The 27,651-nt window shown below is 38.3% G+C and overlaps 1 protein-coding gene across 1 annotated transcript in view; it reads left to right on the plus strand.

The window, feature by feature from the left end:
* Window positions 1-10,374, plus strand: part of OCA2 (oculocutaneous albinism II) — a 170,448-nt gene extending 160,074 nt beyond the window's left edge. Inside the window, exon 23 of the mRNA XM_009701983.1 lies at window positions 10,287-10,374. Coding sequence (XP_009700285.1) covers window positions 10,287-10,374 — 88 coding nt within the window. The remainder of the gene's footprint in view (window positions 1-10,286) is intronic.
* The last annotated feature ends 17,277 nt before the right edge of the window (window positions 10,375-27,651 follow it).

Here is a 27,651-nt window from a genome sequence, read left to right on the forward strand (position 1 = left end):
GAACTAGTCTGTCTGTATAGAAGATATTACCCTAATAATGAATGGAAAATCTACTCTGCTTCTAGGACTTTCATATTAAAGCAGCAGGTAATGGATTGTTAGGGACTATCTGGGGACTCAAATAGTCTTGACAACAAAACCACAATAATTTTGTCATTAGTGGACCAGAGACTCATGTGGATTGAAACTATTTAAACTAAATTTACCAGTAGAATATGCTAGAAGGTGTGCAAATTTAAGTTTGCAGGATTTATCTCAGCTCTGGTAAATGTAAAGGTAAACAATTTGTCTGGCTGCAGATTGGGAGTAACAACAAATACTGTGTTTGCAATTCTTTGGTGTCTTTGGAGCACAAATGTTAGAAACAAAATCAAGTATATTACCTTGCAACATGAAGAAAAATAATCTGACTAAAGACAAAGCTAAAATTCAGTCTGTGATATATCAGTTTTTGCCAACATACAGCATGTAAGATCACTTGTTTTCAAATAGTTGTAACAACACTAGCTGGCAAAGAATGGAGTTATTACTTTGATTATAAACTTCTATAGTTTTGACAGCTCAGTTTGGAACTTGAATGTTGTATCCTGTACGTTTCTTGGGAGTGTCTGTTAATGGAAAAAAGAAATAATATACTCTTTCAAATGGACTACACTGATTGAATTACTGAGAAAAAGTACACATAAAGCAGTTTAGGTTTTAAAGGGATATGTAGATTTTAGTGGTATTAAAACTTAGGGGAAACTGCTTAAATACAAAGCTGTCCAGTTGCTTGAAGGACTTTTGTATCTCTAAAGCTACTTTTTGTATGGTAGAAAATATAATGACTAATAAAAAAGTGGCACACAGTTTCTTCTGTTTTCCATAGAGGCTTAGAAACAAAACAAGGCAAAATAGAGGTGAATTAAACTTTGATTATCTTGGAAGGGAAAAATCTGAACAAAAAAAAGAGGAAAGGTGTTTCCTAATTATTCCAGTCCATCCAGTTAGTTGAACGGAATTTGGAAAACAAGTACTGTAACCTAAGATCTTTTCTGTAAGTAGTAATAATTTTAGTATTTATCTTGTTGTATTGGAAACATTTATTTTTTCAGGATATCAATTGTTTCTCAACATTGGAATACAGTACTGGTGCTCTGAGGTAAATGCAAATATTGTTTAAGTTGCTAGTGTGTGAGCGTTTGCCCATACTTTTAAAACAAAACAAAAGGCACATGATATTTTTAAAAACTCGAGATTTAGCAACACTGAAACGGAGTTGCTGCAATTATCTGTTTAAAGCTGTAATAGTATAAAGGGTCTGAACGCACAGTTCCCCATGGCAACGAGGACTGATAGTTATAGTCTGATCTTTGCAAAGGCTTCTTTCTGTTTATCAAAGCGTGGGTTTGGTTAGCCCCTGTGGAAACCAGAATGTTGTACTGATGTCTGCAAGATTACTGCCTTCTGGAAACTAAGGTCAGCCCACTTCAAGTGTAAGTGTGAACAGGTGATCTCTTATCCGTAGACTAGTATGTGACAGTTAGTTTCAGCTGAGTAAATTGGGTGGGTTAGGCTATCATGGCCACCTGATACTGTCTCTCTCATTTGTACCAGTTTATACCAGTTATACAGGACTTAGGAAAAGAAAAATGCTGAGAGCAAGCTCAGCTGGCCATCCTCAATGCTTGAGCTTTGTTCGCTATCGGTTTTCCTGGCTCTCACCTTGGTTGAAGGTTGGTGCAAGCCATCTTGGGGAAAGGATGTGCCCAGCATGTTCAGACATGGTTGGTTCACTCTTGATGTTAGTAGTCAGGTAGAAAGTAAGTGGTGCTATCTTGGGGCAATCTTGTGAGTTACTTTGGGTAATTTTATCATTCATGTTGAATAACAACATTTTTACTTGAAGCTGCAAGTTATCTGTTGAAGACCCTGACTAGTGTTTCACGCCATAGGGCAGATAGATGGAGAAAAGCCAAAACTTCTATGGGTGAAGCAAAGATGGGTACACAAGGGAATCATATTGTCTTATTATTATATTGGCTTTTCTGCCTTTGGACATCTTCCAGAAGAGATGACAGATGAGATATCTTGAGTCACTTCATTTGTCTATTTGACTCCTGATCCAGCAAAACACAAATATGTTTTCTAAGTTAGGGTGGAATTATTCCTATACTTAAAAAAGTGATTTAAGTTTAAGACATTTTTCAGGCCATTGGCTTGTGTGTATCTCTATAATAATATCCCACTGAAGCCTAATCTATAGAGCCAGGTAATCTGGATTTGAGTAGGCTATATAAATTTAGTAAAATGCATCTTATCGTGTGCAAAAGTCTCAATGTAGCTTCCTTTACATCCTGTCACACCAATGAGCTTGACTGAAGTAATTCTCTTTCTCATTTAAATGTGGGCTATTTATGTCGGCCGTGGGCCCTTAAGGCTGAATGTGGAAAGTTACTGCTTTTTCCGCACTTTGTCACCTAGATGCAAGGTTTTGAACACGTTATGCACTTTGTCAGTTTATTAATACAGATTTGTTCATTTGAAGGGGTATTAAATCACAAGGATAGTGGGAAAAATAACTTCCACAAATTTATCAGTGTTACATTGCTCTTCCCCAGTAAAATATCATGTTAGTTCTATCTGTGTTTTCAGTTTTTTTCTGCACTTTAACCACAGAAGAACAGAAGTTTTCTGCAGGATTTCACCATTTCCTATTGGAGTTGTATGTTTAGTTTTCAAAGAAAGATCAGATACAGCTCTCATCTAATAACTTGTGTCTTGCTGATTTTTAAATAATCAATTATAGTATTTTTTACTAGAATTGATGTGTTTTCCAATTTTTTTCATGGTGTTTCATAAAGGTTGCTAGCTCCCATGTATGAATACCTTTTGGGTCCTTATGAGAGTCACTTGTTCCGACAGTCCTGTGTTTCATCTCAGTTGTACCACAGAGACCTAGACAGATACTGCAACAAATATTCTATCAGTCATCATCTGAATCTGCCAGGTGGAGCTGGGAGACCAACTATTCTTTTACAATGAAACTCTGTACTTTATTCCTTAGATAATCAGAATTTTGGAAGGCCAAGGAAAGCCTCATTGCTAGTTCTGCACATAAAAGCGTTGAGGTCACAACAAAACACCTTTAGGAGGTTATTCTAGGCTGTGGGAGGCAAAACCTTAATACCTTTACATTTTCTCACTCAGGGTCTGATTTTCCCTATCTCAGGTTCTCTCCTGGCAGTGACTCTATGGGAAATCTTGGCATAGATTCAAACCAGATAGAATATAATGAGAAATTGTTATAATTTTAGCAATCAGAAGAAAATAGGATTATAGGTTTGTTCTGTGATTTAAATTACAGAGTAACTCCTGTGTATGGTAAGTAGTAGGTAACCACACTGTAATTTTTATGTAATTCCAGACTATATGAAATTCACAGTAATTTAATGTTGAAATAATGATCACTTGCAGTTTTAGCCACCTGCTTTCTAAGCTACAACAGGTGTCTGGATTTTAAGGGGTTATGGGCATGTGATAAACATTTTGAATCTGTTTTCTTTAAGCTGTTGGTGAAGTCCATACTTTCCTTTCAGGTAAACTGGATCAGTAGTGAAAGACTTGGAATGATGGAAAAGTTGACACAACCAAAATGACAGGAGACTCATAAGGTAGTCTGCATTGAAAGAAAGGGAAAGAAGAAACAGGATGACAGGAAAGTGAGCACAGATGTAACAAGAAAGAGAAACTGACCAGGATGAAAATTCCTAGTGGCTTTGAGAATAAGGCAGACACCAAATTAAAAATATTTCCTTTCATTTTCCGTTCCTTCCCAAAGCCAAAGAAAAACAGTAGGGAAGTAATCAATAGAGCTAATAAAAATAGATTTTTTCTTTTCCCAAGGAATTCCGAACTTTTCTTTTTTTGACAATTAGAACGAAGAGTCAAAATAAACTTTTGAGAAAATCTCTCCATAGGGGAATTTGACAGCAAATAATCACAGTGAAAATGAGCTATATATCTAAGAATGTTACTAGAAATAATTTACGAATTATTTTGGATAAATCTAAAAAAATATGGAGAACTTCAGAAACTACAATATTCACAAGCAAGTCTTACATTTATAAAGTTAATTTTGTCCTCTCCCCTTTTTCTCCCCCAAAAAAGATTAACTCTGCTATGTAATCCTAGCAGAGGTACAGAAAAAGAATTGCTCGCAGAGCTGTACTGCATTAGACTGTATACTTTTGTAGACCTATATAACTTTTCTTAACCAGTTGAGCTCTGTTCTTCATCAAAGTAAAATTGTCCTATCTTCCATTAAAAAACTCAGCATTCTAGAGTTCAGTTTATGAGGGTTATGATATATTCTTTTTATTAAGATCCATGAATATTGTGGTTATACCCCTTTGTTGAATGAAATATAAATGAGTTACTTTGCAAGTTGAATTATGACACTTCCTTAAAAAGTGTAACTTTCCTTTCATTCAGAAATAACCTTACATACCTTCTGAGTATACCCACACCTGAGTCTTTTTTGAGGCTGCTTTCATAGGCATTTAGATGTTCTTTTAAAAATGAGTTTGTGATTACCAAACTTCCAGAGCAAAGCATCACATATGATGAGACACTCTCCAAGAATGAGAAGAATTATCTGTCATCTCTCCTTTGTTAACTATTTTCTGATGACATGCCAATCTTCAGGTGTGCAGATGATGCTTTCTTATCCAGTGTTGAATAACAAAGGAACAAGTAGATGGGTGAGAATCACAGAATGGTTGAGGTTGGAAGGCACCTCTGGAGATCCCCCTCAAGCAGGGCCACCTAGAGCCCGTTACCCGGGACCACATCCAGGTGGCTTTTGAATATCTCCAAGGATGGAGACTCCACAGTCTCCCAGGGCAGCCTGTGCCAGTGCTTGGTCAACCTCACAGTGAAAAAGTGTTTCCTGATGTTCAGAGGGAGCCTCCTGTGTTTCAGTTTGTGCTCATTGCCTCTAGTCCTGTCACTGGGCGTCATTGAAAAGGGCCTGGTGATGTCTTCTTTACACCTTCCCTTCAGGCTCTTATACACATTGATGAGGTCCCCCCGAGCCTTCTCTTCGCCAGGCTGAACAGTCCCAGCTCTCTCAGCCTTTCTTCACAGGAGAGATGCTCCAGTCCCTTGATCGTCTTTGTGGCCCTTCCCTGGACTCTCTCCAGTATGTCCATGTCTCTCTTGTACTGGGGAGCTCAGAACTGGAGTCAGCACTCCAGATGTGGCCTCACCAGTGCTGAGTAGAGGAGAAGGATCACCTCAATCAACCTACTGGCAACACTCCTCCTGATGCAGCCCAGGACACCTTTAGCCTTCTTTGTGACAAAGTCACACTGCTGGCTCATATTCAACTTGGTGTCCACCATGGTGCCCAGGTCCTTTTCTGCAAAACTGAGGTTATACTTTCTACAGAACTTGCAGTACAAAGCTGATATGAAGCAAGAAAAGCAAAATTTTAAGCCTGATGCAAACTCCACCAGTCAAGTTTAAATTCTGCATTGAATTGCAAATACAAGTACGAGTAGAAGTTAGCTTTAACTCTTTTTTAGCTCTTACCCCTTGCTACCACTGGGCTTTTTCACTGCCAGTGGTTTCGTCTTGGCAGATTTCTGCCATTGTTTTCCCACTGAGGAACCACTGAAGGTTCTCCATTTCCTTGGAGTCATGGTTCTTCCACAGGTCTCCTTAGGGATGCACAGGCTGTGTAAGCTGTGAGCTGTCAAGGAAGGCAATGGTTGTAGGTGTTGTTTTTATGGGTGAAAATGTTTTGTGTAGCATGTCGCAAATCAGGTGGAACAGAGCACTCAACCTGGGTCTTGTACTTCCTGGGTCCTGCTGACTCTTGAGTCATCACAAAATAGAGCTACAAGGTACTGTAGGAGATCAGTTTGTCCGGGAAAACTTAATTCAGACCCCAAAGGCTTCACTATTATTATTTAGCAAAGAATATTGAATAAACTTGTAACCTAAGAAAACTGTAATATTCACATCTGTAGATAGGATTTATTCCCAGAATAATCATCATCATAATAATCATACACCAGTTTCCTTTTCTTCTAAGTAAATACAGGACCAGAAATCTTGCAGTGAGGCAGGATCAAAAATAACTAGGTCATTACCAGTGAAAAGTTTCACTTTCCTTGCTGTTTTTATGCCCATATTTGACTTCTAATACATACTTCACACTTACATTCACAGAGTTTCGTTTTGTTAATTTCAAATTCTCATTTTAACTTGTTAAGAACATGCTGAGTTCTATTCTCACAGAGTCTGACATCTCTTCCGCGTTGGGGCAATTTGCAAGCTTTTCACTACTGGATCGCTGAAGTTATTAATAAGTAAAACTTTGTCCAAGACAAATCCCTGAGGCTCTCACTTGAAATGATCTCACTATCTCACACTGAACTAACATCTGCTTGTTGTGTATATTTAAGCTGGGCGATTTAATTTAGGTCACAATTTTACACGTAAGCTTCTTCTATGAAGAGGAGGAGAGAAGAGTGGGGTGAATGCTAGATCCTGCCCTCCATCCCTTCCTTGGGCCTGACCTTGCTTCCTCTCTGCAGTGGTAAAAACTCCCTGAGCTGGCTGTGGATGAACCTCTTGTACCATGCAGGGAGTGGGTATGTCCCTGTCTGCAGAGAGAGAGAGGCAAGAAAAAGCTGCCCAGTGCAGGACAGAAAAATGTATTTTTATGCCGAAGATGCTAATTAGTGTTTCTTGTGAATCTGAAGTTTTAGCGCGAGAAAGATTTTAATGACTTCTAAACTCTGCTGATCCTTTTTGCTGAACAGGAGCAACTGAATGATGTGGTGCTTTTTGACTCCAAGGAGTATGCTGAAAATGAGAGTTGCTGGAAATGATGTTTACATTGTTTAAAATGCTAAGGAAGCTAAAGAAAACATAAGTACCTAAACATGGTGTTGTATGTGGCCTGGGACTGGTACTGTATCTTCCTTTGGGGGAGAGCAGTGGGTAGTGTAAGAGCGTAATAGGACACTGAACCAACACAAGTAATCAACTAACTCTGCAGTAACTAGTACTTACTGACTGAGCTTTATCTCCCCTCTCTCTAGTACACAAATCCCACATTGAATTTGATCCAATTACATTACTGCTTAGGCCAGCGAGCCTGAAATTGAGACCTCAAGTTGAGCGGTAATTGTCCATGCGATGAGAGTAATGGCTTTGTAGTTGTGCCCTGCGCAAGCATCCACACTAAATGAAATGAGGGTCGTCCCCTGACTGGGTGTGTCTGGCTCCAGCTACACATTTGACTGGCACTGTGGTAGTGGGGCTATGATCACAATTCCTTTAGTTTTGTGTGTGGTCATGTATAATTCATCCATTTTCTTGCACGGACCTCCTCCAAGCTGGAGCTAGCTTTTCTGTTCTCTTTTTGATGGTCGAGTAGCCTCTGAATTTTTTTGGATCCTTCCCTCCCCTTACCAGTCTTCACAAAGATGTTATACTGCCATTCACTACTGAACTGCTATGCGTTCTTCAGGGAGGTTTGTTAGATTACATTAATACAGATTAAGAACTGCACCGTCCCCGCTCCTCCCAGTGCCAGCTCATCGTTTGCTAACTGCGGGGTCAATAAAATTCTGTTTTCTGTCAAACAGATGGTTTTCTTATGAGAGTTGTAGCAGTCTCTGGTTTATCAGCCTGTCATGTGGATACAGCTGCAGAGAGCATTCATTAGGTATACTGAAGGATGTAGGAGGATTTTTTAGCCATCCTATTTTGTTCCTACAGCCATTGCTGGTTTTGCTTTTTTGTTCTATCTAGACACTTTTATCTAAATGAGATTAGGGAAGGCCAGAGATCGGAATTGCTGAGAGAAGGAAGGAAAGGGTCTGAAAAGCAGTTGGCTACCCATCAAATTAATTTATTTGTTTTTTCTTTTTTCTAAAGTAGTTCCAAGAGATGCTTTAGCTCTGCTGTTTTACAATATTATCAGCTTGATCATAGTTTAGTGACTGAATAGTGATTCAGCTCTTTCAGGTAATGAGACATTCAAAAGCAAAGATCTGACCAATCAGTCTGGAAAAGAAATAACACTTATGTGCAGGACATTTATGCATGTTCATATGAACAAAAAAAGAAAAATAAAACTTCTAAATGCATTTCAGACTTTTCAGGAAATATTTGAAAGCTATGAAATCTTATGACCCTTTCTAACAATTCTTCATACCTTTCACCACTTGGACACAGCTGGCCCTTCTCCCCTCTCTACTCTCTTTCTCTTTTCCCAAGTCCAAATACCAGCTTAACATTAATGCCTTTGAAGCCAGAATAGCAGTAATAATGCCTGTTACCAAAATGGCAGAAGTGGCGAGCACACCAGGTCCCAAATCCCACAGAAATGAAGGAGAAAGCCTCTGGAGCCAGGCAATATTGGGTCATGAACACAGGGACATGCCAACTTCTTCAGGAGGATGTCAAGGAGACAGAAATGAGATGATCTGTCAGCCCTGATGTTCTTACCCTTTGTACGTTTCCCGCCTTTTAAGGGTTTCCTTTTGTTCTTGGTTTGCCTCTATTTCTACTGGTATGTGAGATGGGCCCACTTTGATAGTGAGTCAAGTGTGGCCATGAAGCAGGCATTATGGACAAACTTGTTCTTCACTAAATAATTCCAACAACTTCTTTAGAGTGTTTGGGGTCTATTAATTTCCTAATTATTCTGCAAACTTTATAGGTTAGGGCTGATTATTTTTGTGTTTGCAGTAACCCTCATTCCTGGTAAAGTTCCCTTGTCAGTAACTTGAACCAATGGCTGTTAAAGGTGAAAGCACCTCTGATCTGCTGGTCACATCTATGCCTCCTTCAGTCAGCTTTTCAGCAAAATAGCAATGAAAGAAACATGACTCATGAGGATCTCAAGGTTTAGACTAATGTCGCAGCTGCAGGTAAAAAGAGCAGATTGCATTGAGCCATTGAGAAGTTTAATTTTCATTTTATGCAAGTGGTTTCATACCCTGAGGAAGTGGGGGCCAGACTTAATGACCCAAGAGGTCCCTTCTAGCTGCAGCTTCCTAAAGAAAGGAGCTATTCATATACCCAAGCTCAGAGAATGGTGTCCTCCTGTCATCTACTAACTGGACATTTCTTCATTAGTGCCCTGATAGGCAATGGCAGAGGGGAACAGGCTCGAGGAACCTTCCTAAGAGCTCCTAACAAGCAAGGCAAAAAGGCATAACTAGTATGCCCAGATGTAATAAGTAGGTCTTCAAGGAAGAGAATAAATAAAATACTGTACTTCAGAGAATGCTTTGATGAGGCTTATGAAAATTCTTGGCTGAACCTGACAAAAGAAAGTATGTAAAAAGGGTCGTTTGTGGCATGATCATTTCTCACCTCCATTCTCCTTGTGATTTTGGTAACATGAAACAAATGAGTGTGATCATAGCAGTAGTTCTTCACAGTCCCTCAGTATTATACAATAATTCCTCTAAGTTTCAGAGAACTCCCTTCTTTTCACACATATGGAAGACCTACAAATCTAGCAGACTAGGACTTGGCCAACTTCACACCTTTGTTTCCAGTTGTATGTCTCTGCTGCTTGTGTTTGTCAGTCTAAAGAAAGCTATAAAATCTGGGTGTTGTCTGAAAAACTTATTCTGACGTGAAAAAGAAATAGCTATTTTGATAGAACACCAAGGTTTTAGTATTTCTACAGCTGCCTAGGGTTTATTTCCAACAGTCCATTAATATTCAAGTCTGTTAAACCTGGTGAGAGGTACAGAAGAGGAATACTAGCTGTACGTGACTACGAATCAACAGGGAAACAATTTAATGAGTTTCAGCCATAGATTAAGTTATAAAGTGCCATACTAGGGTTACACACCTAATCTGAAGTGATACACACTATATAATCTGTTCTAATGCTGATAATTTGTAAGAATTGTTATTTTACCTGTATAATTGCATGTTGTCTGGTGGAAAAAAAAAACCAACAAACAAGACAACAGGGCATGCTAGATTCTGAGACAGAGTAAATTGGAAGAGGTGTCCTGAAACCAATGAAATTCTGCTAGTTTTAACCTCCTATCTTTTAAATAGGCCAAAAGTAGAAATGTGAGCTTGAATATTAGACTCCTAGGCATTGTCATACTTCCAGTACATCCATAGTTTTTGCACTGCTATAAGCATATTTGAGGCTTGGAATGTGTAGGTTAACTTAAATTTCCTTTTCATAAGTTGCTTGGAGAACAAACTATTGCATCCTTATTAATCTTTCCTTTCCTTTACTATTGTTTCAGGTTAGGTTTCCCCATGATGATTGTGTCCTGTACCATCGGGATGTGCTATCTTCTTGTTGCTCATGTCGTAGTAGGTTGGAACTCATAGTAATTTATACTTCAAGACCCAGAGAAGCTTTCTGTTTCATTTAGTTTATATATCAGAGCACTAAGAACACATGCAAAAGGAAAAAGATGTGTAAAACACCAACATATAGTATCAATCAAAATGTCATTATCAGCATCAGGTTTGGTCATTCTTAACCTTCTGTTTTGTGAAAAATTTTCAGAACTAGACAATCAAAATTAAAAGAATCCATATATTTAATTATGAATGCAACTATTGTGCAGATGAAAAAGCACCACCACAAGGGAATATGTTGTGCCTGAAAGTTTGTATTGACACAATCTGAGTATAGCCACAGATGAAAAACTCGTTCACAATAGCAGATGTTCAGTAATTTCTTTTTAGGGCTTCATTTGTCTTTGTCAATGTATTTAGCTATTTGTGTTAAAGTAACTAATATTCAACTTGTAATAATAGACAGTTAAGCAGAAAGTCTGTACACTATGAAGAATGTATCATTATCTATGTTTAAAAATAAACACATCTCCTGAAAATGTGCTGTGGAAGGAATTATTGTTTTGTAACTGGGATTGCATTCTACGGAGGCTTTGTTTCTCATTTTAAAGCTCCTAACCATGTTAAGCTACTTTTTTTTCTTAAAATAATCTAATACCCCTCTTCTTGCAAAAGTATGAACATAAAATGTGCTAAAGCACCGGACTTGTTCCATTTAATTATTAATTCACTTCTGTGATAGAGTACTCTAAATCTTTTGATAGGTTAATACACTATATGGAAGAATGAGATCATACTTTGGCTTTGATTTCCTTCTCTCTGATAATAATGCATTAAACCACATATATTGTTTTGTATAATTGGCTGCCAGAACAGGTCAAACTTCTCATTATGAATATTAAGTCCTGTGGGGCATTCAGGGTCTCAATCTCAATCTTCCAATGCCTTTGTGGGATTGGTCTGAATTACTGGCAGATCTGTTTTATCTTGAGTGAGAAAAATTGGCAACCTGGTGAGTGCAACCCGAGTGAATAAGACTGAATTACAGGGAGCCAGTAGAGATGGTCAAACATGGCTTTTACTTGTGCTTAGTCCTTGAGATAACCTCGTAAGTGAGCGAGCAGCATGTCTCTCCCACATTTTACTCAGATGCAGGTTGTATCCCTCACCTAGATGGTTTTTTTAAGTCTGAAATACGATATTAAGATGTTAATGGAAATGGGCCAGAGCACCCATTCAAAGCAAGGCTGGCTCCCACTCCTCCTGCTAGAGTCAACGGTAGCAGAGGAAGCATGTGGAGCAGGAGGGAAAGGGAAGAGCTCTCTCCCTTGCCCCAAACCTCCCACCAAGACTTTTGGCCCCATCCATGCTCGGGCCCCCTGGATCGGTGAAATCTCCTGTGACAGGGCTGAGTTTGGCAGCACTGTTGGGAAACCTGAAGGCTGCTTTAGCAGTGACTAGCTGTAGATCACGAGATCTTCTCCCAGAACCAACATAACCTCCACTTACGTTTTTACTAAAAAAAATCCACCAAACCCAAAACCCTGCAAAAAGTCTGGATCAAACCAAAACAAAACAAAGATCAAACAGATGAACCTGAAAGACACCCCCTCAGACAATTTGTCTGAAATTGAGTTTGGCCTATCTCACTCTCAATGTGGAGACTTTTTCTTTGTAGGAGCAGTTTACTCTGTAACAACTGGAAATCTGTTTCAATTAAAGAAACATTTATGCTAATCAGCTTAACATTGATCCCTGGTTAAAAATATTCACACAATATTTTATAGCCCTCAACGTTTCTCACATTGTGCAATCTTGGTGGACTCTGGTTGTGTAAGAACAGTTGTATTAAGCCTTAGAGAATGCAAAATCAGACTCTGCTAAAACACATTTTTAAAAATCTGTTTGGGGAGGATTGTTTTTTTAATCTTCTTTTTTTTCACTCACGCCATTTAAAGTTTTATTTTCTTTCTATTGTATTAGAACACTGTTGGCAGGTAGAAGTATAAAAATGAGACTATGGTCACACAACACAACTTACTAATTCTTTTTTATTGTTCTTTTAAGGGGTAAAAAATCCAACCAAAACCTAATCCTGCTCCTGGCACCTTGAAACCCTCCTGCCAACCCTAAGCAAACTCATGCTAATAATACGATCACATTAGCTGACATGAAAACGCAGGTCTGCATTTACAGTTTGCTGGAAGGAGGAAGATAGAAGTGCAGCAATTAATTTCCGCTCACTCATCTTAACAAATACTCTGGAACACTTTGGTGCGAGAGAGATCTCGCTGGCTTCAGAAGTGATACATCAACATGACTCAAATGAGATTTTCTTTCTTTTATGTTACTTGTCTCGTCAAAAGAAGGCAAGTAGTATTGATCATGCTTTTAGGCAATGAAAGGTACGGCTAAATTCATTCTGCTGCTGGGAAATTTTCTTACGATATACTGTTTTCCTGAGGATTTCCTTCAGATAAACTGGCTTTCTCTCCTTAAACAACCTTGTTGTTTCTTTTGCACAGCCAAGAAGAGCTCAGTGAGAGCTCATATGACAAAGCAAATTGTAAAAAGAAGATAAAGTTGTTTGCTTGCACAGGGCTTTATGTGAGTGTAACAAAAATTACCCAGGTACTTCAGATCATTTCAAGGTAATGAAGTATATTTTTCATTGACTTCCGTTATAGTTATCAACTTAATCTGCACATCAGAAGAGCACAAGCTGCAGCAACTACATCCTTGAAAAAACTAGTGTAAAATACTAGTACTTGAATGGGTGAAAATAGAGTGAATTTGAACAGTGGGTGGAATTTATTTTTGCAATGAAATTCTCTCTAAGAGGCTGAGCAAAATATTAGTTAAGTAATAAATTATGCAAAAGGGTATTATCTTTAGTATGCTCGTGGCTGATTTCAGAGGATGGGATTCTCATTTTCATTGACATCCCTCTAGGCTATTCAGTGCTGTTTGTTTTAAGCCATAGAGTAAATGTAAATATATGACTAATCTGAGATCCATTTACCCTTTCTGAATGGTGTAAAATGCATTAAGACAGCAATGTATGAATTGTAGCACTACAGGGCAATGTAAGCAAAGCCTGTTAAAAGAAACCATCTCCAGTAGATTAGCAGGGCAATTACTGAAAACAAGGAAAGAAACAAGGACGTACTAGAACTTCACCAAATACTGAGCTGTCTAGCAAAGAATAAGCCAAGGATCTGCCCAGCCCAGCATCTGTCTCTGACAGTGGGACATAGTGCGTGCCAATGAAGAATACAAAAATAGACCAAACACAAAATTATGTTTTCCCAGATTATTGTCACAACTTTCAGAGATTTCTGTGACCCAGAGACCTCCTGAATGAGAGATGGCAACTTTATTTTGCATTGCACCTTATGGATTGTTCTTCTACAAACCTAGCCAGCTCTTTAACAAACCTGTGTAAATTCAACATCTGTCACAAGGAGTTTCACAGATAAAGTATACACTGTGGGAAAAATATTCCAACTGTTTGTTTTGAACTTGTCCTTTGCTAATTTAATTTTTATGACACCTCTCCCCATCACCTTTCCCAAATCTTTTGGTTGGGAAGGGATAATGGATGGCCATCTTTTTTCTAAAAGAGGATTTTATAGACCTATTTCCAGTCTGGACATCAAGGTCTATTTGCTAATTTGTTTTATGAAAATACTCTCATATCTTTGCTCATCCCTTTTTTTCACCTTCTGAAGTTTCACCATAGCCTTTTTGAGTTGAAAGGATAAGTATAAACATTAACCAAGACACAAATACACCATGGATTTACACAGCAGCCTGCTGATTTATTCTGCTTTTGAATTTTATTGCTAATAACTGTTAAGATCTAGTTCAGTTCTTGGACTGTTGTTGACAAATAAGCTGAGGAACATATTTTTATAGAAGGACGTCTTATAATAACAAGCTGCATTTCCTGAGTGAAAATGATTAGCTCACATTGTTTATTATGTAAATTTAAGGTTATTTTTGCTCCTCTGTCTACTTTACTTTGCAGCTGTCCACAATGAATGTCACAGGCCAATTTTTCCCAGTCACTTGGTCTTGTAAGTGTTTTCTGTAATTCTTTGCTATTACCTGTTTTCTTTGCTACCCTGAATAACCCATAGACTTTCACATGTAACCTTTTACTTCAAAATCTAGACCATCTGAAAATTTGTTGACCATTGCAGAGCCAGCCTAACTCCCTTTAGAGCTTCATGGAAGGGCCATACCACTTGTACTGTGGTGGTTTAATTTCTCTAAGAGCTGTTGGACTGGATATATTTACTTTTATTGTAGTTACAGATAAAATCAAAAGGAGTTTAAGAACTGGAAATGTTTTCCTGTACTGGACAGTGAGTTTTGTGAACACCTTGCTAGCAGATATTACTGAGGTATGATTTAAAAAAATATTTCTCATTTCTATGAGAATATTTGAATTAAACTGTAGGATTTAGAAAGACCCAACTGTCTTGAAAAAGATATAATGATTTCTTCTTTGAGGAATAAGCCAACTCCAGATCATATCCATAAAAGGAAATTTGCCTAATTGAACGGATTGTTCCACAGCTACTCAGAAAAGCTTATTTTAGACCATACTAGAGCTTCTTGTACCATGTCTTGGTTAACATCAAGTCTAGTCTTAGAAAGTAATTCTGGTTTTCTTAACAAAATTCAAAATAATGTTTATTGTTTCTAAGAAACCAAATTTTAAAGGTACAGTTAGAAATGAAAAATTGTTTGACCACCCAGAAAGAGGAAGGTCTCATCTAAGAATTCAAATGTTATTTGCAAAGTATTTGCAATAACCGTCTTCAGACAACTTGCACTGCAGATTTCCTCCAGTGACAGAGAATGATTTTATGTTTAATGTATTGGAACAGGTTCAGAAAGAAAAGGCTTCTATTTCCCACTGTGTTACTAGCTTTCTCTGTAACTTTTTATAATCAATGGATTTGTTTACCTATTTGTTTCCTTATTTTACCGAACTTTCTGAAGTGCTATAAAAAGGAACATTTTCTATATGGATGCTTTGGACTCTGTAAAAGAAATAAATACTGTTGATCAAATAGCAGTGAATTAGAGTTCTATGAAAACACCATCTATTATTTTAAAGATACAAATAAAAAATGCGGAAACATCAGTGCAACAGCTATCAGATGGTTACTCCCTACATTAACCGCCATTAAAGAATTCATAGGTTCCAAATGGCAGAAAATCAGTGGCATCTGAAATAGAAAATAAATATGCTAAGCATGAGCCTCTGTGGTTGTTGTAATGGGATGCTAAGAAAATGATTGGGAACCAAGTCAGAAAAAATAACGAAATAGCTGAAGCATTAAATTAATATTTCTGAAGTGAATTTACAATAGGAAATCCTAGCAATTCAGAATATGTGCTAACCACCTCAGATAAAGTCAGCATATGAAAATCTGAGTGATTTATTAAGGACAACTGAAAATCAACAAGTGTTGGAGATTTATTGAGAGAAGGATTAAAATCTTTATCCATAGATGCTCTAGAGGGAGAGGATGAGAGAAGAAACCTTTTCTCACACATTTCTTATTAGGGAGAATATTATCGGATTAGCAATATCTAGTGCTGCTCAAAATAATAAGAAGCAAAAGGGGTTTTGCACTATGTTTAAAGTTGATCACATGCTGTTCTTTTTTTCAGGTTGCTGTTGCAACTTTGATAGGCAGCAATGATTTATTAGCAGTAGTGTCAATTAGTGATTTGCCTAATGAATCAGTAATGGAAAAAAAGCCCTCTCAAGATGTGGTCTTGGTCATCATTACTATTATCCTGGCTGGAGCAAAAGACCTGCTGCTATTTTTAAGAAAATCAACACACATTGGTTTGTCCATGATGTATGAGCCGCCCTAACTGTACAAGATAGCAGGAGGAAGGGAGCCACAGAGTGCTGTAAGTAAAAGGCACAATCAGTGGGAAGTTACAGATTTTTCTCTTTTTTCTCCTTCCTCCCATGTCCTCACTTTCCTTCTTGAGTTTTTTTAGTGGGTTTGGTGGGAATGGTGGTGTTGGGTAGACAGTTGGACTTGATGATCTTTGAGGTCTCGTCCAACCATAACGTTTCTATGATTCTATGATTCTATGAATTTATTGTCCACCATGTATTTTCCCTTTATATACATCTGCTACTTTGAACCTTATTCCTTGTTCATTCACATTCTGTTCCTCCACTCCACCAGTTGCCAAATGAAAACCTAACTTGTTTCTTTTGCCTCCAGCACCTTTCTCCAGATGAGCTGTGCCTACTTATCCTTAATAAAGTTTAAAAGGGGGGGAAAAATCCCTCTTATTTAACAAAGAATGTTAAGGAGAACAGGGAAGAGGGTTATTTTTTCCTAAATTTCCTAATGTCAGTGATGTGCCTAGTCTTCGTTTTTTTCTTCATCCTTCTATTTAATATATTCACCTACTGCACTTTCCAACCTGTAACCTCTTGTGTGCATTTTATGCATTGGTCACAAAAAGAATTACAGACACTGATTTGAAGTTCAAAAATCACAGCAAGTCTGACAGTACTGGGACTCATGAACATAAATTGAAAACTTAGAATTCTCTTCACAGTGGCTCAGGAGTGTTAATACTTGTTTCTCATTGTCTTTCTTGCATTCCCTTTTGAGGTCAGATGGCTACAGATTATAGCCAGTTAATTCATTTATTAAGATCCCAGAATGCCTAAGAAATGGAAACCTGTGAAGTATAATTCTTTTTGTTTGTTTTATAAATAAGGAGTAACTTACCTGCTAGACTGAAATATATCAAACTTTGTGCTACTAGTTTGATTATAGCAAGTAGGTTATTTCATTTTGATCCAGATTTTTAGTGGGAGTTAAAGCTGTGGGTAATGTAATCTATTTCATACATTGTCTGTCTTAAAGGTATGTGCATTTCCATAGGCAAAGATCAGTCCATGATCTCAGGAAACACATGACTGAATATTTATTTTTAAGAGCTGACTGGAAAAACAATTTTGGGGACTAACGTGGGCATATACTCTGACCTCTGAGCAAAATGTTTGCTTGTAGATCCACCATCTCTGGGCCCAAGCAGTGTGACTTGACTGGCCAAAATGTGTGTGAAGAAGGTGTTTTTCTGTCATGACTGTGTGAAAATGGGAAGAAGTATTAATGTGAGACTGAAGAAGAATATGAATAATACGCTGAGATTTTGTACCATACCAACTGAAGTCAGTGAAAGGTCCAAATGTAATTTACTTGAGCTCAAAGACTTCTGTTAAACACTACATATGCTGTAAGGTGTGCACTTGCACAAAATGCATGGTGAATGCCAGCAAAATCTTGACAGGGTACATTCCAGATAATAAATATTGTCATTATACACACAGTTTTCAGCATTGCTAATAAATAAGGCCACATGACAGTTCAAGTTATTTGTCAAGAACAAGATTAAGGGAAGATGAATATTAAACACATTATCACACAATCCTTTCTGTTGAGAGACAGACTTCAGAGACAGACTTCAGGGTTTGAAATTTGTCAGAGACTGAGGTACTGCCATAGACATAGTTCTAGGTGTCCTATAAGAAAAATCCTCCAAGTTGACCTTGTCATAAGCCCTTGAAAAATCTTACCTGCTGCTTAGGCTGGCAGTTAAAACCTTTAAGATGGCATCTTCAGTGCATGTACTGGATCTGTGAGCCGCTGGAGGCTTAGCAAGGCTTTCACCTGAGAATTTACTACCTCATTTTTCTGGCGTGCTGTTGAGTCACTGTTGCAAATTGTAAACTCTAAGTTAGCGAACAGTTTTAAACATTCTTTGTCTCACTTCATCTATTCCACTGAAGGATTCTTGTGAAAATAAGTTGAGTGAGGCTTATGAAACGCTCCAAGGATATCTGTGAGGAAATCTGCAATTCTGATTTGAGGAAAAGCTTGAATGACTTTCAATGAATAATGCGTGGCTATGTCATGGATTGATGTCAAACAACATGCCGAACAGATATTCATAGCGCTTCCTGACTAAAGATGGCTGCATTTCTTTCTTGAAAAAATTATGTAATCATGAAAGTCAAAAGTATGTGATGAAGTAGGTGAATAAAGAAGCTACCTTCAACTTGAATGTAAAACTTTTAATTTGGTAATTCTTGACTCCATCATCTTTGCAAATTTTTTCTTGTTCCGGTGTGCAATAAAATACTTGCTGTAATCCTATTTCCTCTGTCAGACTGGAAAAATAAGTAGGTGGTCAGATTTTCTCCAATGCAGGTTAGATTTGGAAATTTGTTTCAAAATAAGGACTCAAAATTAATAAAAATATTATACAGTACTAACAGAAACTGGAAATATTTTTTGTGTATCATTTACTGTAAACAACTTTAGATAACAACAAAATCCAGAGAACATATGTTATATATTCTGCATATAAACAGGAGATTTTAAAGTATTTAAATTTGTAAATATATATATTTTAGATTTAGTACTTGTTATAAGAGTTGTTTAAATATTTACTATAAGTTTTCCTTAACATAATAAAATTTGGCATGACTTTTCTATGGGTCATATTAGACATGAGCCTTTTTTGTCGCCTTTGTAAAAGATTTATCAAACTTGTCATCTTTGCACTGGAATAAATTTAACAATCAACCCATTTTTCTATTCATGGGATGGATATATGCATACAATCTATATACTTGTGGAATATATATATTCCTTTGTGCTTTACAGTTAAAACAGAGTCCTGTGCACCACCTTTGTGGTAGATGGCTGCATTTATTCTCTTTGTGTAGTGTTGCCTGCAGCAGTGCTCCTTGGATTTCAAATGTATGGTTTATGTTTTCTGTTATAATGGTTAATTAAGATACCAGATGAAATTGGACCTCACACAAAGCTCGAGTAGATTCTTGTGAATCGGCTTTTCCCAACCTGATGTATTAAGAAGATGTTCTTCAGAGAAAGCCCTTACTTCAGGAAAATACTTTTATTTATGGAATATTTAAATGGTATTTTGTTTCTAGAAAGGTATATGTGCTCTTTTTGAACGGTGAAACACCTACTTTCCTGAACTGGGGCTTAGCTTGAATATTTAAGGTTACTTATCTTGGTACTACTACTTTGACCCTCAGTACTTGGGGAAAGGGAATGAGTTTGTCCCCGAAAAGGTGCTGAACTACTGAAACGTGTATCTGATTATCCCATTTGTACATGCAAATGTGAATTTGGAGGGTTACAAGATAATGTGTCCCCAAAGAGCGAGCATTTAATAAAATAAAACTATCTGTCCCGAGAAGTGGGAAGAACAGCCACATTTATTGGTAAAGAAGCCTCCATCATCAAATCTTTGGAAATCCATGGGACTAGCAGCAGTGAGGACTGCATGTAAGCAATGTTTCAGGGTGTCTGGGAAAGTACGACTTCTCCAAAAAAAGTGCAGCTGAGGATAGCAGGTTGTCTGAAGAAGACAGTATTCTTATTATGTTAATAGGTTTTGTGCTAAAACAAACTGCATTAAAGTTCTGGATTTTGTAAACAAGCTGTCAACAACACTTCTTATGTATTCACATTACATTTTGGTTTATTATTCTTCGTACAATTGATGCCAAAGTGCATTACATTTGATTGTGGAATGATAAACACATCCCAGTGCTAGAACGTAAAGGGATTCATACAGTTTTCTCCTCTATAATGCTAAGCAAAGTATCTTGTATACCATAAATACACATTTCGTTCTTCAACGTGCTTAAAAGGAAAACGTCTTATAATCTCAGGAGATAAGCAACAGTGAAGGCACTGTGTCTCATTACAAGTCAGAGAATGATAGAGGAAAGGGATGGCAAGAGGTTTTACACAGCAGATGAGAAATGTATGCTCAGTTTGCAATCTCCATGCCATTTAACAGAGCAGTTAGAGACAGACCTCCTCTCTTTTCTACATTTCTGGTTAGTCGGTGCCTAGCAGCTGGTTGTGAGCTTTTCACTTCTATTGGCTTTATCATCATTATAGATTGGGGAGATGAATTAATCAGAGCTGCTTCAAACAGCAGAGCACTGACATTTGCTTTAGTAACTGAAGGATGACAAAGCTCAAGGGAGGCAATGAAAGGAGAGAGGATTTCTTCAGCCCTGCTCATGAACCAAACTAACCCCTCAGGATGGAGCCATCGATTCTGACATGAGACATGTTTGCACTTGCATTTTGGTGGGCTTTGTGGTTGCCCCTCACAGCGACCTGATTTAGGACTCTGCAATGAATTCTCCTGGGCAGTAATGGAGCAAGAAGTAGGACTTTGCTGTTGGTGGGCTGCTCAGGAACCAGTTCTGACTGGTAGCATGAAAATAACCCCCGCACCCCAAACCATCCTGAGGGTCACAGCTCCGAGTGACTTCTGATGGCAGCTTCATTTCACACTGAGTTGTTGTGTTTTGCTGAAACTTTGTAGTTAGTCATTGCCTCCAATGACAGCACAAAACATCTGCTCAGGATAGCCAAGGGGGCCATCGCAGGACCAAAAGCAAGAAACAGCAAGCACAAAAAAAGCTCCCTGGAGAAGATGGATGCAAGAGAAGCACCAATAAAGTTGTGGCTGCATAACTCTCTCTGCTTCCTAGAAAGAAATTATTTGAATAATTTGGGCTGCTGGAAGGATCTGCTCTGTTGCTGGTGTAGTCACAGAGGCTGAGGAGGGTGGGATGAGGCTTCATGGCTGTAAGCAACTGCCAGTAATAGCGTCTCTTAAGGCGATTTCTTTCATGTTACAACTGATATGGAAGGGAGAGGGTAACTGAGCCATGCTTAAAAAGCCTGCAGGGTACCCTAGCAGTTATATAGTTGTTCATGTCATTGCAAATGCTGTTAGGTGGGTTTTAATACTGATTTTGTGCAGGAGTAAACAGTTGTGCAAAGAGAAGAATTCTCTTGTCATCTGTAAAATCTTAGGCAGAACTGGCTCTCTTTCTGTGCATGCATCTAGGGATGGGCCAGTGTAAAATGTAAATAAAACCAAGGACCTGTGAGGGAAAAAGAGATTCCTGTGATACATGGATGGCTCACTGCCTGTGCCCAGCTCAAGTCTGGAAATAAGTCTAGCAAGTGTAATATGCACAAATGACTATGAGTTGGGTAAATAGTTTTGAGGCACTACTTTAGCATGCACAGAGCTTAGTGCAATCCATACCTCAGTGGCATTCTCCATTTAGGAGATATTTTGGTCCCTATTAATTCTAATTCTAACTCTTCTGATCAAACCAGAGTGATTTTTTTTTTTTTTCAAAGTGACTCTATGTCCTGACCTTTTAAACCTGGCTCTGCAAAATATCTGAAGCCCTAAAGTGGTCCTATCGAAAATTTTTGGTAAATGCTCATTTTATCCCCATGTAGCAAAAGTGTTTTAATTCCTCTTGTTTATTCCTGAGAAGAAGGAACCCTTACAAGTTTTCCAGCGGCTTTCTCACCTCTACAGTATAAACCGGTACCTCTTTAATGTTTCCTAAAGAAATTATCTCATTCTGTAAGCTATTAGCTTTGGAAATGTTGCAGATTTGTGCTAGTGTTAAATGAAATTACACTTAGAAACCTAAGCCAACAACTGAAATTGAAATTTAGTTTATTTTCTGGAAACCTAGGAGCTCTTCTGATGGGATATGCAAGCCAGTGTATTAACATAAAGTGACTGACTGCACATACATCTATAGGCAACTCACAACAGGAGTCAGCCAAAAGCTGACACATAAACGTCTGCTTAGAGGTTACCTTTGTCACACTTGATGGTAACACTTTTGTGACTCAAAATGTAGAAAGATCAGCCTATATCTTCTGTCTGGAGAAACCCTGGCTGGGAAACCTATTGTGCCTGTGTTATAAAGCACTTGTCTTTTTGAGAGAAAGCAAATGAGATGTAATCCTCCCTCTATCCGTATCTCTCAGACAACAGCTGGTTAGTAGCTTGGTGGAGGCACAAATCTAGCAGTATCTTTTCTCTAACAATTATTAACTTACCTGTTACTGTGTTAACATACACTTAGCTCAGTTATTAATGAGTTTAACTCCACTGATTATTCTTCATTATGGAAATTTCTGTAATATAGGAATATCTCTGGCTTTGCTGGACTGGGTGTATTAATACATAATGCAGTGAAGCGGAGCCCTGTCAGCTTTAAGACTGACCTACCCAGGATCTCGCCCCAGATCTCTCCATCACGACCGACTTCTGTGGTGATGTGCCTGCTCACACTAGAAATAAAATGGATGCTCTGTGTTCTCTTGGTGTGGAAAAGAATACAATAATGACAATGGCTCTAACTCTGCTTTGTGCTAGTTTATTAAATGTGATAAATTGATATAAAAATCCCTTTTAGACATGAATGCACAGTAAAAGAAAACCAATTAATTAGAACTTGGATTAACTGAGCACCAGTGTTTAGTGTGGAAGCAGTTCCTGCTGCTATATAGAAAGCCTTAGCCCTCAAGAGGCTGTGACTAAAGGACACCAGACTGAATCACTTCAGTAGTCATGCTGTCAGTAGACATTAATGAAAGTTGCTTTTACATACTAATATTAGAGACCCTGGTCTGTGTCGTGTGAATCTTTATTATCCTCTATCTAAGAAAGCAAACCAGCTGCAAAAATATTAATAGCAGAAAGGGATGAGCATAACAGTAACTGTTGTTCATCTGTGCATGAATTATCTGGCTTATCAGATCTAACAAGATGCCCTTGGTATCCAGGCACTGATTCAGTCAGCTGAGATCCATGGTGCACTAAATGCAGTGTAATTGTTCTCAAACTCAAGAGAAAAGAGGATTAGTTTGTACAGCAATCTTGTTCTTTTTGACGTGATTCATAACTGCATTTCAAAATGTGTTTAAAATATATAAATATCAAGTTACTTCCCCAGAGTCCAGTATTGACTGCAGTAGATCCCTGCGCGGTGAATGGATGGGTATTCCTGCTACCTACCCTCAGCCTTGAGTTTCTGTGCAGTGAAGAGAACTGAAATTAGAAACCCCAAACTTTTAAGTCTTCCCCCAGAACCTCAACTGTGTGTGTGAGGGGCAAATGCAATTGCCTAAGCTGACGAGAATATTCTCTGCAAAGCAAATATACTAGGAAGTGTGCAGTCTAAGTCTGCGTCTGAAGTATCTTGGCATGAGGGGGAACCATGCGAGGTTTGGAAACCTTTGTTTGAAAGCTAAATTTATTGTTTGATTGCAGAAGTGAAACCTTTCTGCAACAAAACTTAAGAGGCACCACTAAAATGCTGCTCTGTTGTACTGCTGAAGTAGAATGTGAATTCCTTATCTCTTTTTTCCAACCCTGATCATTGCTTTGCCTTTGTTACTATTAGCTGTATTCCTGCCCTGCAGATTTTCCATTTCTTTTACAAATATGCTTTAGTGATACAAACACATTTAGATCTACACTGCTGAATCTGTGCTCAGGAGGTCTTTGCCTGAGGCTGTTTTGCCTCAAATGCACAATCGTTCAGTCTCACTAGAATTCTCCTACTTTTCCTCCTTTTTAATTTTTCTTTAATTTTCCCTTGTAAGATGTGTACATTTCCCATTTCTGCCTTCCATTTTTTAGCTCTTGTTTTATCTCCTAGACTTCTATTTTTGCTTAACTTCATCTAGCTCCTTGCCATTAGTCTTCCATCTGTGGCTTCACTTCTGTCTTTCTCTCATCTTTCTAGCAATTATTCCCTTTCTTCTCTTATCCCATATATTTACAGGCTTCTTGACAGTGCAAATTGACCCATGTTGTTATTTCCTTATTTCTCATTTTATTTTTTTTATTGTTTCAGGTATCTACTTGAGGATAATTTTGTAAAAAGATATATGCATAGTTGATGCCTCTGTTTCATTTTGGGGGAGGGAAGGGAAAAGATGCTACTACTTTTATAAGTCATCTATCACCCTGCCATTTTTTTCTATTTCTCTCCTAACTTTGAGGCAAAAGAAGATTTTGGCCACTTATCCAGTATGGTCTGTTCAACTCTACAGTTTCTGCATGGTACAGGCATGGCACACATTCCTGTCCAAGAAATCCCAGATAGATAGAAAAATGAGGATGCTACATCTCACAAACCAGTGTGCCACATTTTGACTGTTGAGTGGTGGCAGGTATGTTTATAACACCTTTAATCACTTTATAACAACATTAATCACAATCTTCTCATTGTCTACAGAAGCGGGTTTCTCACACTGTTCTTCTCATATGACTGCCACGTTCCTCCAAAAAGAGGCTTAAAACCAGAAAATCTGTTTGTGGCAGGACGTATATGGTGTAAACAAGACATGCAGCAGTACCTTTTAGCCGGAGGTGATCCCAATTCTTCAAATAAGAAAGCCCTTGTGTCTCACAATAGTACAAAATCAAAGAAGTGCCAACAAAAATGAATCTTGAGAATAGGCAAACAATGCAACTGCAGCCCCAGCAGAGATCTGTGACATCTATAAATCATAAATGCAGTAATTAAGATATGGTTAATAATATCTTGTTTTGAACCCAAATACAAGTACTCTAAAATAGCGTGATCTACAACAGCGTGTAAGTATTTTGCGACAATGTGATGGCAAGATGCAACGTTTAAGCATTTTACAAAGGTGTGTAAGCAACTTGATCACTAAAGGGACAAAGAAAGACTTGTGCAGTTACAGGTAGGAGCCATGGGAAAACATGTAAGCAGAAATCCTTGTAAGCAAATTTTAAGCAAAATAGCAGTAGCATGAATGAGTTTTTAATGAATAAACTTGCTAGTGATTTTTTAAAAAGTTTAGCTCTGGCCTGGTTTGTTGGTGTCTTGAACATTCCCATTACAGCAATCTAATGGACTGTGTGTAGACCCATAGTTAGTTGCAATGCAATGTAGCATATTGTGGGGTGGATCTAAAAGGCTTCTCTGCCTCAAAGCTGAGACCAAAACAAGCACTATGGAGGTACAGTGTTGAAGTTGTACTGGCCCTGCCACCTGAGAAGTCTGAGATTTGCTCTCGCTTGGCAGAGCTGCTGTCCTCAGGGATATGAGAAATACCTCTGTGACCTCCAACATCTTCTTGCTCTTCTAAGTTTGGTTCTTCTCAGAAGCCAAATGCTTTCAGCAACATCTTGCTGAGATACAGGGGGTAGAAAATACTCGTCGTTTGCCTTCCCTGCCTGGGAGGTCTCGGCAAAGAAGTAGAGACTTTTTCCTGCTCCATTTTCTGTAACTCCTGAATTTCATGTGAACAGATACTAAAGGCCCTGGCCCCCAACTCCATGAGTATCTCCTTTCCATAGATGCTGGTATGGGCAGTTTTGAGTATAGCAATGAATCCAAGACTTTATTACCATTTGAAATCCAGGTGATTGCAGGGCTTATAACCTTTCCAACACTGGAACCACAAATGTTGAGAGAGGACAGGGAAGAGGTGGTCCCTGGGGATGTCAGGAGCTGTGGAGAGGTGGTGGTCACTGTGCTCTGCTGTGGTTCGGACCCCAGGAAAGAACTTGGGGTCTTTCCCCAGGTGGAGGTCGGAAGGAGCCCCATAATGGTCAAGGGGCTCATCGGAAATAACCAGCTGGGACCTGCACAAGGATTCAGGGGTTAGGCAAAAAAAGCTTTGTCTCAGGTGGAGGAGAAGGAAGGAAGGAGAGGGGAGAAAAAAGGTGAGTGTGGGAATTTGTTCTAAATGACTAGTGTGTCTGTGAGGAAGGGACAGGATGTTTCTTTAGCTTGCCAGGGCAAGAAGGAGAAAGGTAGGAAAGGCTGGGCCCTGTTAAGTAAAGGTTAATCACATTCACACAGGCTTGTGATGCAGCAAGGTTTTTATAAGCCAGCAAAAATAAGAATGTGAAGCACAGATAACCTCACTTTGGTGGTTCTTGTATTCCCTTTGGAAACGTTTATGTGTGGCTCTTCAAGTCAGAGTATCAACCTTTTAAAAGTTTCCACTATTTCAGTCCAAAGAGGCATTCATGGATTCACAGTATCAAATTAAAAGTGTAGGGTGCGTTTCAGCAGTATGGTATTTGTGTACAAATATTCAGCAGTTATGATGAAAATTAATTCCAGGATTAGATTAATCTACATATTCATCTTCCTCAGTTGTGTCAAAATGGGAAACAAGAACACTTGAGAAGCAAAGTTAGATTAACTGGCAATGTATGAATATTCAGGGTTTGATTAACAGTTTTTAAGAGTACCATTTTTCTACTGGAACAGAATCACCTCAGCACTGTTCCTCTTATCTTGTACTTTATAGCAATGGTTGGCTTTCATATGTCTCACTTGCTGCAGCTTGCGTTTTAAATTTGCACCTTACTCTCTCTTGACAGTATTTGTCTTTCTTTCTTGCCTCATTGGTTCCAGATAATTATTTATATGAATTTTACTTACAGATTTTTGTAGGTTTGACAGCTTTGCCTACAGGGATGTTTTCCTGTTTTACCATACGGTTTCATAACCACCCGCCTCTTCTGTTGAGATCAAGTTCTTTGATAATTCTCATCTATTGACAGTAAGAGGTAATTTGTGGTACTAGCCTGCTATTTGGGGTGCTGCCAGTCTTTAACCCCTTACCCTTCAGAAGTGGAGGAATTTTTCCTCTTATGCTGCTGATGCTCTGTGATGGACCCCAGACCTTTTTTAGGCACTGTGACACTGCAGTTTCAGCACCACAGTTTTGGTTTAAATTCTGTGTCAGGGAAGAAAGGAAGACTTTGGTTGCTTGCTGAAACGCTCCTGTTGACATGTAAATGCTACCATTGCTACTACAACAGCTACAGCTCTGATTACTTCTAATGCTTTAGTGACAAATTTAGATGGCATTCAGGTCCCCATTCATCGCAGCCTACACTGTAATGAAGGTTTAGACTAGGTGACAGATGTCCATCTCCACACAATGGGCAATTCTAAGAAATTATAAACAAATCCAAATAAGCTCTCTGGGAATTTTCTAGCAAGCTGGGAAATGCCTAAGGAGTTGCAGGACCTACAGACCTACAAAAAAGTTCAGCACTGAGGACAGAGATAACATTTTCAACATGTTGATCCTACCTTGACTGCAGATATTTCAAGCATTTAAGTAGGAAAAACTCCCTAAAAATCATAGTTGTCTTTTTTTTTTTTTCCATGGAGATTTACCCAGGTGGACTGACTCCTTCATACAGTTGCATAAAACATAACTGAAACGGTCATTTTAAGTCCATTGTTTTGTAGCATAGTTTTGTAGAAGTGACATAAAGAACAAACTGATGAGCAGAGGTAGATATTTTCTATCATATAAATGATTCAGAGTAAATGTGACAATTTCATTCTCTAAGATA

Source organism: Cariama cristata, unplaced genomic scaffold (assembly GCF_000690535.1).
Source record: "Cariama cristata isolate BGI_N322 unplaced genomic scaffold, ASM69053v1 scaffold5186, whole genome shotgun sequence".
Lineage (NCBI taxonomy): Eukaryota > Metazoa > Chordata > Aves > Cariamiformes > Cariamidae > Cariama > Cariama cristata.